We start from the raw sequence: 11,201 nt of genomic DNA on the forward strand, positions 1-11,201 counted from the left end.
ATATTCTAATTTTCTGATATGATGAATTTGAGATTTTCATTTGTTGTCATTTGTAATCATCAAAATTAAACGAAATAAACATTTGAAATATATGAGTTTGTATGTAATGTATGAATATAATATACAAGTTTCACTTTTTAAATGGAATTAATGAAATCAATCTACTTTTTCATGATATTCTAATTTTATGACCAGCACCTGTAATTTCACCCATGACAGTCTAACAATTACTCAAATCACGCCCTAAACTCCAGTTACAATCAAATCCATCTGGAACTAAAAATGCTACATAAAAAATATTCAAATGTAAATAAATGTTTCTGCAGAAGCATATTCACTTTGCATCAGATGCAGGAGAAGGATCAATACTTTGCTCTGCCAGATCCACATAAGTCTGCAGAAATCTCTTTTAATGCAACTTGAGCTGTTTGCTTATCTCTTGCTTCAGAGAAACAAAGAAACAAGAGTTTGACTGGACTGCTGATTGGAGCAGGGTTTAACAGCCAGCTCTGTGAGAGCTCTGGACTGTTTTGGTCTCTTTCTGTTTACATCAGATTTCTAGAACTTCGTCCTGAGTTTCGGCAAGGTTACAGATGATGAATGACTTCATTTTTGTACGGCAGGTTTCCTCCTCCAGGATTTAAGCTGCTGTTCCTTCACTCAAACCCAAATTCTCACCTTCTCACACTCCACGAAGGTGTTCAACACTTTCCTTCCTTTTGCCTCACTCTGTTCCAGTTCTCTTCTGCCCTTGCATTTTAACTTTAGAATTTTACGCCTTCAGCAGCGACCTTTAGACCAGCTTGTTTAAATTAAGCCCTTATCAGTTTCTCTAATGTGAACAACAATTTCAGTCCATAAAAGCTGCACAAAATGCTTTGCTTAAAACTGTTGGAGTCAAATCTGTTTGTCTGTTAGCAAAAATATCATAAACCAGTGGCTGGAGTTGAATGAAACTCAAACACTCATTAACTTTTACAGTTAATCCAGTTCAAGATGGCGCCACAGCTAATTGACATTAGCCAACATAAAATGGCTGCAACTCACTCAGTTTTACAGATATTAATGTAAAATTTAATGTTGTAGTAGCTGAGAGTCATTCATAATATATCCTACATGTGTGACATCTTTGCAATATCACAAGAGACTGAGTTTATAGTTATTTTCAAAGCCTGACCAATATTTCTCAACATAAAATGATCGTAGTCAGAGTCTTCAATCCTTCTCTGAATGCTAGGCCTTTAATCTATTAATACGCAATTATTGCAAAGTATAAAGTGATGCAAAATAGTCAAATATCAAGTCAATAAAAAGCAGCATCTTATCAATACTTATTTATTTATAATGAAGCATTTTTTTGCCTCTCTTAGTATCGACATTTATCTGTAAATACTCAGTCGACCCTTCTATATTCCACATTTTCCAAAATGACATATATTCCTGAACATATTAATTCATTCTGCTCAATAAACAACAACAACAAAAATATATTGGGCTGTTATTTCACTGTATAATAATCCTCAACATGTCTGACTGAGTCAAAGACTCAACATGGTTTAATAACAGAGATAACTGACACAAACTGAACTCCCTGACAGAAAGAAAAATGAGCTTTAGTTTGGCTCAAATACCAGCAGAACTGCATACATGTTTTGTATATATTGTACGAATCTCAAGTGTCGCAAAAATAGAACAAATATTTAAGCAACCAGTCTGTTTTAATAAGCTGTAATTGTTTTAAGTTTTCCGTTTCAATGCCTTTTCTATTAAACTGCTGTAATTCCCACAGAATCTGATGAGGAACCTTTGAGCTCTTCATTTTTGATTTTATAATAATTACACTAGCAGTTCTGTCTGAAGGAAAGCAGAGGAGAGGAGCAAGGCAGGGAGTAGCAGACAAAAGGCGAGGAACAAAGTGGCGTGCAGAAAAGACAAGCAGCTCTTTTATGTGCGCAGTAATACAGCATGAAATAGGCTGGTTGACTCTTGACTCTGACACCCGCAGCAGACTTCCAGTCCTCTTCAAATACCGGCATCCTCAATCAACAGAGAAGAGCAAAAACAAAGAGGCGCACTTTATGCATCTTTGTCTTAAACATGTTTTCAATTATCTTGAAAAAAGTAAAATAAATTAAAGTATAAAATAATTGTCTTTTCTCTGATAGGCAGCAGAGGTGCAGCTGTCCCAGAACGTGCAAAAAGGTCAATGGAAGAAGTCAAATCTCCCACTTGTTTTTGAAAATAAAAGAGGTTGAACTATATGTAGAAAAGCAGAAGGATGATGCAGATGTCACTGCCGAGCTTGTCACTGAAGGTGACCTGAAGCTTCACTGCTGCTGTGAGATTACTGACAGTAAAGTTCTTCTGCATCAGAAAAAAACTAAACAAAAAAACAAAAATGTCCAACAAGCTCCCAGCGAGCTCCCAGGCAGAGAAGCTGCCAGTGTGTCCTGGACTGAGCGTGCAACAACCGTAGGAACAAAATCTAACAATATGCTCAGAACAGTTAACAGCAGGAGGGTTTCTCTGTGAGAGGCCAACCAAATAATCAACTCTGGTATTAGGGATTCATCAGAGGAAAAATGCATTTGTAATCATATTGTTAAATAAATAAAAGGCTCCCAACACTACCCTTGTCCTTTAGCATTTTGGCCATTATCTAAATAAGATGTTGGTATCAAGGGCAGTGAAAGTCCACCCAACATGCCACACATGTTGGTCTGCAGAGCATGAATTCACTGCACATGGAATATAATAGCCCACCATGTTTGTTTAATGGTGATTAGTTCCTCATTTATTTAAGTCATAAATACACTTTCAGCATCAATCAGACATGCTCACAAGTTTCCATTTTCCTTATCTTACTGTAAAATGCTTCATGAAACATTTGTTTTAAACTTATGTAAGAAATGCGATGTTCTGCCTTACTTTTGCCTACAGAAGTCCCCGGTGTGAGTACCCTGGATTTCAGTGAGTGCATTGTGTTAGTGGCATCCTCCGAACTCGCACAAACACACATATCTGCAGAAATTATCATCTGTTGCTCATGTACTCCAAGCTGCTTTAATTTCGGAAGACAGCTAATTGCAATTAGGATGCATGGGACGTTGAGCTGCTAAGTAAAAGGAAGTAATCAGTGCTGATTATAGAGCCAGAGCCTGATCAGAGCAAATCATGCCGCATGTCTCCCCTCCGCTGTCGGGCATTTAAGTCAGAAGTGACAATGGAACAGAGCCTGTTTTTAGTATGATTATGCCCATGGAAGAAGCACTGATTCTAGCTCTCTGACAGATTTGAAGAGATTGTGGCTCATGTGACGCTGCAAGGCAGGCCTGTTCATGAACCGCCTGGAGAAAAACACACAAAAACATTTTATAGGTCAAGAATGAATCTGTCCAACGTCGCTGCTAGGCTGAAATTAATGGCTTCTTTGCCAGTTGCTTTAATTTATTAATGCATGTTTGTTTTGGAAGCTGCTCCTTATTGTTAAATCCTTATTGTTGTGTAATAAAACCAGCTCATGTATGCAAACAGAGCAGCTAAAAGAAAATATACGATTGGTTTTTTAGGGTGTTCTTTTGAGAATCAAATCAGTAGGCTTTGAAAGAAAAGGGACTTTATTATCAATTAATCATTTGTTTACACTGTGTGTTAAAAATGACTTTTAAATACATCTTGAATGTGGATAGTATACACAAAAAACATCATTAAAATAGTCAAACTGTTTGCAAACATAGTTTAAAACATATTTAAGGGAATTTTGCCTAATTGCACATAATTGAATAAAATAATAGTTAATTTCTTCACAACTTGATTGCATTTCCTTCTTTAAAAATATTACAAACAACAGGATCTAACATATCTTGCTGTTGTGCCTTAGAATTTATTTTGCTGACGCAGTTGTCAGTAAGTGCCATTGATCTCAGCAAAGAGAGGAGAAAAACATACATTCACGTGTCAAATGTTGGTATTTACAGCACATATTGGGATTCAGAATCCCATCTGTGTATTCAAGGTGTCTGAGTATCAGTGAGCTCTCAGATTAGGAACCAGCAGATAAAGCTTTAACTTTAACTTGTTCCAAACCGGTCCAGGTAAATAGAAAAAGGCATGTTATGGTTGTTTAACCAACACTGCCACCTAGTGGATAATAAAAGTAAATTCAAATCTAGTATTTCTATCAAAGATTTCATTAATTTCAGCTTAACTTAAAAAAATATAAACACAAAACAAAGACAGAAAAAAGAAGCTTTAAACAATATCATAATACAAGACACACATTAATGATTATTCCACTGCTATTCTACTTAAAAGTTGCTTCCAACTAGTTTTTTTTCTTAAAATGTCTAAAATAAAATGTATAAGGAATCATATTCTCTGGTAAAGAGTAAATTGTTCCGATAGTTAAAGTTATCTTTCAAGTTTGCGTCAGTGTGTGACTTAAATAAAGCTGAGAAAATGCGTCCCAAACGTGCAAAACGGTTAAAACCTTGGGCATAAACAAAGGCGCCACGCTAATTTCAAGCATGATCAATGAGAAATGGATTTTAGCACCCTGCTCTCTCACTGGCCCTTCAGCAGAAGTAAAACTGTAAAGTGGGGGGGGAGCTTATCTGAGCTTTAATCAAACAGGCCAGGCATGATGTCGAGGCAATACTTTTCAAAGCTGAAGTCCTCAACCATGAAAGGAACATCTTTCCACTTCTTCACAGTTATCCTTCCATCCGGAGTCTCCAGGGCGAAGTTTTTAATGGCTAGGTTGGGCAGCAAGGCGCACTCTTTGTATTTCATTTCAAACCCCCACTCCTGTGAATTCACACAAATAAAACTTCAACATGAGCACAAACAGCTGTATTAATTAATAGCTTCTCTGATTGTTTTTTTTTTTGTTTGTTTTTTTAGCAAAGTGTCCACTGTACCTTGTTGCAGTTGCCATTATTACAAACAACTATGCATCCAGGCTCCCAGTCCTCAAAACTTTTTTGCAGCATCACATTTGCACCACGTTTGTAATTATTTCTGGGAACACATAACAAACATATTCAGGAAAGAAATGGTGTTATATTTGGGCTCAAATATAACCTATTACCATACAGGGGCGGTTCAGACTGCAAGGTGTGAACTACCTCCATGAGGCAGAGATCAACTCACTTAAAGTCGGAATTTATGTTGACGTAGTGTGCATTTTCAAGAAGTTTAATGTCACTCCCTGAGGCCACTGGTGTAAAACAGTTTCTACACAAGAGCTGGATGCTGGAAGCAGCGTAGCGGCTGTTCCTCTGCATCTGACGTTCCTCTAAAAGTTTTTTACACAGGATGGCCTCTGTTTGGAGGGTGGTTATCTACAGACAGAGATGAGTGAAGTCAGAGACAACGAGCGGCGAGAAGAACAATTAGGAGTGGTCGCACTGCGCCCTCACCTTTTTGCGAAACTCTCGATCGCTCATCCTCTGGACCTCAGCGATTGCTTTTCCGGTCAGCTCCTCCAGGGCCTCGTTGATGAGCTCTCTGCGGACCTCGCCTCCTCCTGCATCAGCGACAACCGAGTACTGGCTGTCTCTCGCTCGGGCACGTCCACTGGCCTGCTGCTGGGCGATCTCATTCGTGAGGAGCCCATAACGGACCACCAGGTTGCATTCGGGAATGTCGAGGCCTTCCTCAGCGACGCTGGTGGAGATCAGGAGGTTGAGCTTATCGCTGCGGAAGTTGCGAATCGTGTCCTTCTGCTCATTCTACATGGGCGGTGTAGAAGGAAAGCATGTAAAGGTTAAGAAGGAGGAGTCACATGGAGAGGGGATCACTGTAGGCTATATCTACAAACCTGTGTCATGTAATCGATGCCATTGCCAGCCCCAGTGAGTATGGCTGCCTTGATGCCAGCTTTCTGCAAGGCCCTATTCTGGCGGACCCAGTCGTTGAGGCAGCGGGTGCTTTTGCGGGTTTTACAAAAGAGGATTCCCTTCGATGGGACGCCTGAACCAAACTGATTCAACAGAACGCTCTCCAGTTTGCCCATTTTCGGGTTCTCAAAGCAGGATTGTGTGGTTAGATTCTTCAGCTCCACCTGATTCTCTGTGGAACAAACACTGATCGTTACGTTTCAATATCTAAAGAAAATAACGACTTTGAGACAAAAAAAATGTGCACCTTGGAAAAGCCCCACCAGGAAGAAGTCTGTTCCATCCATGGCTGAGATGAGCTTCGTGTTGTAGAAGTCCTCCAGGGAGCCATACGCATCCAGCATTCGAAGCGTGTCGTTGATGAGCAAAGCATCGTTGTACTGTCGGAGATGGAGCGCACACTGCGCCACGAGTCTGTTGCTGTCTTTGACTCCTGCTCCGGCAGATGCACAAATAACAGCAGTTATTTGACTCTCAGCTACAACCACACCCATTTTTAACAATATCTGTGAAACTGATTTAATTATAACAATTTTCGTGTTTTCTAAGGTGAGCTGGCCATCTTAAATTGGATTGGCTACAAAGGTTAGTCAGTTGTAGATGTATATTCATCAATATTTCCTGAAAGTTTCATTAAAATCCACCCAGTGGTTCATGAAATAGTTTGCTAACAGTCAAGAGTCGGCACCAAACAATTAATGGCAAATTTTAAAACATAAATCTTGCACAATCTGGTTAGTGCTCAGACTGTGTTGGGGATCAAATTTCAGGACAGTATTTGTAAAATAGTTTATTTCTGTTAACAGACACATACGTAAACACACACACACATACGGACAGGAGCAGAAACACTGTCGCCCAAATTCGCCTTTCCTGGGCAGTAAAATGTCCGTACCTCGCTTCTCCAGCTCCACCACGTCTGCCTCGTATTCTTGTGTGCCGCACTCTCTCAGCCTGGCGTCAGAGGGAAGGTCCATGAACTCGTGGATCTGTTGCATCATCCACTTCAGATGATCTCCAAATGGATCCTAACAGAAAATAAAGAATTACTGACACCTTTTCAAGCCTGATTTTATGCCAACCTGAACGCTGTCGTGTAATCCCAGCTGACACAGCACATCTTTTTGTTGTTACTTTGTCAAACTATCAAACTGATATACTGTTGAAGCTTACAGCGTGCCGTTTCTCCACGATGTCAAAAGTCTTCCTGGGTCTGGGTACGTTCTTCTTCAGCTCAGGGATGTAGTTTTTAGTCGAGACTATAGCTGAGTCCAGGTTCGCACAGACCTGAAGAACAGAGTCGATGATGCTGTTGGAGGACATACTTCTGGTAAATGACGCCTAAATCCTAAAAGGCAGATTCAGCTGACCTGCAGTATGTGTGTCACAGCGTCTTCCAGGATCTTTGCTCCACCTGTCCCAGGTGAGGCTGTGAGACCCAGGATCTGTGGTAACGGTCTTTGTCCTTTCAGTTTTTTCTCCAAGTAGCATCTCATTATTTTGTTGTAGGCATCCTCCTTTTGGGTGTGGTGACACTCATCGATTATCAGCAGAGTTATGTCTACGAAGAACCATGAATGGTTAGTTTGCCTCACCATCATAACCTGATTAATTAGGTTTTAGATCACCGACCTGAGAGTTCGGCGTGCTTCGCTTCCTCCTTGTTAATCATGGCGTTGTAAAGGATCTGCGCTGTGCAGATGATGACATCTTTGATCTGAATCACTTTCCCGAAGAAATCCTTCTCCTCGGTGTCTCCGCTCACCTTCACGAGCTTATACTGGTTTCCCAGAAAAGGCTCGAACTCATTGGCGTAATGCTGGTTCACAAGGTGAACCTAGAGGAGCGAGACATCAAAAACATCAACCGTCAGACACGATGACTTCAAACTGCAGCCTGTTCACAGCTGCGGTTCCTCTTCGTATATCAGCAAGTTCTTCTCCGTCTGGTTTTGAATGAATGAATGTTCTTTGATCAATTAAATACTGAAAAGACATTTAATAATAAACTAAAATATTATCTTTGCATGGTCAAAAGGAGCAGGAAGAAACATACGTGAGCTTTTTATTGTCATAATGACATAATATATTCATAAATAGGCATACATACACATATATATTCAAACACATACAAACAATTTTAAATGATGACGTTATTTCGCACCAGCTGCCTTCATCTCTTCAAACCTAGATTCATTAAAAAAAGCTCAGGTGGTTAAGGTTTCGGTTCCAGGATGTCCTCTTGTTGCCTGTACCAAAAATCCATAGAGTTTGGGAAAAAAAAGGCATTTAAATACGGCGCACCTAAAGCCTGGAATAACCTGAAAAATACCCTGGAAATTAGGCTTGGCAGAAGACACATCTGGTTCTAGATGTTTTGTTTATGTTCAGAGCCCTTCTTGCTCCCGCCGACTTATTTTTGCACCCCTTTGTGAACTGGGTCATGCTTGGGTGTTGCTTTAATTCTGTAATCTGTTCCACAGTTCAGGCTGGAGCCGTCACCTCCCAGCAAGAAGGTCGCAGGTTCGATTCCTGACCTGGGGCTCTTTCTGGGTGGAGTTTACATGTTCTCCCTGCGCTCACGTGGGTTTTCTCCGTGTCCTCCGGTTTCCTCCCACAGACCAGAAACATGCATGGTAGGTTAATTGGTTACTCTAAAATTGTCCCTAGGTGTGAGCCTCTACGTGTCCCTGTGATGGACTGGAGACATGTCCAGGGTGTCCCCCGCCTCTCACACAGGGGACTGCTGGAGACAGGCACCAGCTCCCTGTGACCCGGAAAGAAAATGAATGGATGGATGGATCTTTGCAGTAAAGATGTTTTTCGTACGTTGCCAGGTTGTGTAATGATTTAAGTATTACTTATAAGGTGAAAAAATGAACCAAATCAATGAGTTTTATTCATTTTGATGGTAAAAACAGCAGATTTCCAGCTTTAGGATGTATATCTTTATCGCTCTTTTCTGCAATATTATTGAAGATCATGTGTTTTTTATGTGTACCTTGTTGACCAGGACCACCACCTTAGCGTTTGCGGTGGTCTCCAGATGTCTTTTGGCCACATACACAGCAGCTCGGGTCTTTCCACCTCCCGTTGGCAGCCAAATGATGACGTTTTCTCTCTTAAGAGCCCTTTCAACCACTTCCTCCTGGTATGCATACAGTTTCAGATCTGCCATCCTGTGCCTGCCACCTGTTCAATAACAAAATAAAGCCACAGTAAATGTTCTGTCACATGCAGGACAAATGTTCACAAGAGCTAGACCCAAACAACTGGCTTACAAATCTGATAATACACAGCAGCCATTCTGTTTAGTGCCATTAATGAAGGAAATAAGAGCTTTAAACTCACCAGTCAGCTTTGACGATGATCTGTGGAGTGTTTCTGCTTCACTGTCACCTCATCCTACAGCTGGTGGGGTTTTAAACTCTGTCCTGATCAGCTGGGTGACGCTGGAATGGGAAAACGAAAGCAAAATCCCCCTGACGTCAGACAGGTGGCCCTGCAGAGGGGTGATCCGACGGAGCCACACTTTGTCGTCATTATGCAATGACAAGTAACCTCAACTACACTGGTCCGAAATGGCATTTAGCAACATTTTTTACAGAAAGCATAATCCAGCATCAAGTTTAAGACTTATAAGTATAGATATTTATCCCATATTTGGCTTGCAGGTGACTTGATATGAGTGTTGAGATGCCTCCTGAGTTGGTTCAGGTCCCCTAAATGGGCCCTTCCTGTTGCTGAAACACGAAAACGAAACTTAGTCTTCAGTGTTTATCGGATGCAACTTGATCAAACTTGTTGTCTGTGCTTTGTTAATTAAGGTACTTTCTGATTTCCTCAACAAGTCATTGTTTTACGAGATTTCAGCTGCAGAACATTTAAAGTTACAACATGATAGTTACACATGAAGCTTCTGCAGCAACCAGACACCTGTCAATTAATGCTGTTGCTATAATAAAAGACTTTGACAGCAACTAATTACAGGAATAGACTATTAAAATTCATGGTTTCAAACTTCTCAACATAAAAATATTATTTGAAAACTCTGTTTCTAACCAGAAAAATCAACAGATAAAGTATGTGAAAAATAAGAGTTACACCAGTTTTTGGTCAAATCTCGTAAATGACGTCAATCTCGTGCCATGCGAGATCTCGCGAGATGTGACGGCGCTCAGAGAAGATGTTTAGGACGACTCAACGACCACCCCAACTTTACCTTATTATCTGTAAAACCGGCTGAGTTACAGCTGTTGTTGTGTGTGCGAAAGCCAGTGGCTGTGGCGGCCATCTTGAATGGGGTTGACTCCAAAATTTAACAGTCTGTAGAGATTAATTCAATGATTACTTTACAAGAGTTTATTTAAAATCTGTGCGACAGTTTGTGAGACATTTTGCTAACAAACAGTTCACTGCAATAGTAAATGGTAAAGTTTTAAAATCAGATATTATGTCATTTGTTAGGGCTTAAAATATGTGCTGGAGAGACTCTCAGCTTCTACCACATCACATGCTGATGGGAACGATTTTCAACCAAACAATCCAAAGGATAATCTCAGGAAACTAAAAGGAAAGTGTATTCTGTGACAAATTATAGGCAGTACAACGTAAATCTCATTAGCTGGAAATAAAAATTTGTTAAACAAAGAATCATCATCTCAAAAATGTCTGTTCAGACACATGAAACAAAAAGAAACGTCTCATTATGAAGATCTCATCAACTGTTTGATGCAGAGCAATCACAACATAAGCTGTGTGCAATAAAAAAAAGGTAGGAATTGTTCCAGTTATTCATATAAACATCACTCCAATAACCAGTCACAGACAAAACCTTAAAACGACTCAAACAATCCTGAAAGCGAAGGTTACTCTCGCTCTGGATGTTACTGTTGTGTGAAATTGTTATTGTCTGATAATTAAAGCTGTAAAAAAGGAAAAAAAAAAGGTGTTTTGCTTGCAGCATGCTGTCAGTTTTGTTTTTCAGATCAGGAAAGTGAAACTTAAGGAGGAACACATTCACAATAAGGAGCTTCAGAAATGTTTAACACACAAGACAAACCAGTTTCTGATTCATCTGGTGACGCAAAGAGTGATGGATTAAATGCAAACACAGTTACAGGGTCCGGTCAAAACCTCAACTGGAGCTGATATTTTCTTAAGTAAAGAGTGTTATTTCCATGGAATATTTCTTTATATAAACCAGTTATAACTAAAATATTGAGTGGTTTGATGCATCCTGGAAGGACCTGGCAGTAGAAAGGACGAGTCAGGGTTTCAGGCTTCATCAAACACAGAAACT

At 40.1% G+C, this 11,201-nt stretch overlaps 1 protein-coding gene across 2 annotated transcripts; it reads right to left on the reverse strand.

The window, feature by feature from the left end:
- Positions 1 to 3,582: 3,582 nt before the first annotated feature.
- Positions 3,583 to 9,356, reverse strand: dhx58 (DEXH (Asp-Glu-X-His) box polypeptide 58). 2 transcript variants are annotated; one of them, XM_017429453.3, is made up of 12 exons: positions 9,251 to 9,356; positions 8,901 to 9,091; positions 7,533 to 7,737; positions 7,271 to 7,461; positions 7,074 to 7,187; positions 6,796 to 6,928; positions 6,148 to 6,333; positions 5,822 to 6,072; positions 5,421 to 5,732; positions 5,152 to 5,342; positions 4,920 to 5,019; positions 4,621 to 4,806 (listed from the first exon to the last, which is right to left on the reverse strand). In XM_017429453.3, the coding sequence occupies exons 2-12, from the start codon at positions 9,075 to 9,077 to the stop codon at positions 4,621 to 4,623; spliced, it is 2,046 nt and encodes a 681-aa protein (XP_017284942.1). In that variant the 5' UTR covers positions 9,078 to 9,091; positions 9,251 to 9,356. The 2 variants fall into 2 exon arrangements, with proteins under 2 accessions (XP_024864644.1, XP_017284942.1); XM_025008876.2 differs by lacking the exon at positions 9,251 to 9,356 and having other exon boundaries at positions 3,583 to 4,806; positions 8,901 to 9,077.
- Between the last annotated feature and the right edge of the window lie 1,845 nt (positions 9,357 to 11,201).

The sequence above is a fragment of the Kryptolebias marmoratus genome, linkage group LG12 (genome assembly GCF_001649575.2).
Source record: "Kryptolebias marmoratus isolate JLee-2015 linkage group LG12, ASM164957v2, whole genome shotgun sequence".
Classification (NCBI taxonomy): domain Eukaryota; kingdom Metazoa; phylum Chordata; class Actinopteri; order Cyprinodontiformes; family Rivulidae; genus Kryptolebias; species Kryptolebias marmoratus.

Excerpts from the sequence above, each read along its gene's own strand:
- dhx58 (XM_025008876.2), bottom strand. The coding sequence starts at position 9,077 with ATGGCAGATCTGAAACTGTATGCATACCAGGAGGAAGTGGTTGAAAGG. Across the intron at positions 7,738-8,900 it reads TGGTGGTCCTGGTCAACAAG|GTTCACCTTGTGAACCAGCA; the intron begins GTACACATAAAA and ends TCGCTCCTCTAG. Across the intron at positions 4,807-4,919 it reads ATAATGGCAACTGCAACAAG|GAGTGGGGGTTTGAAATGAA; the intron begins GTACAGTGGACA and ends GTGAATTCACAG.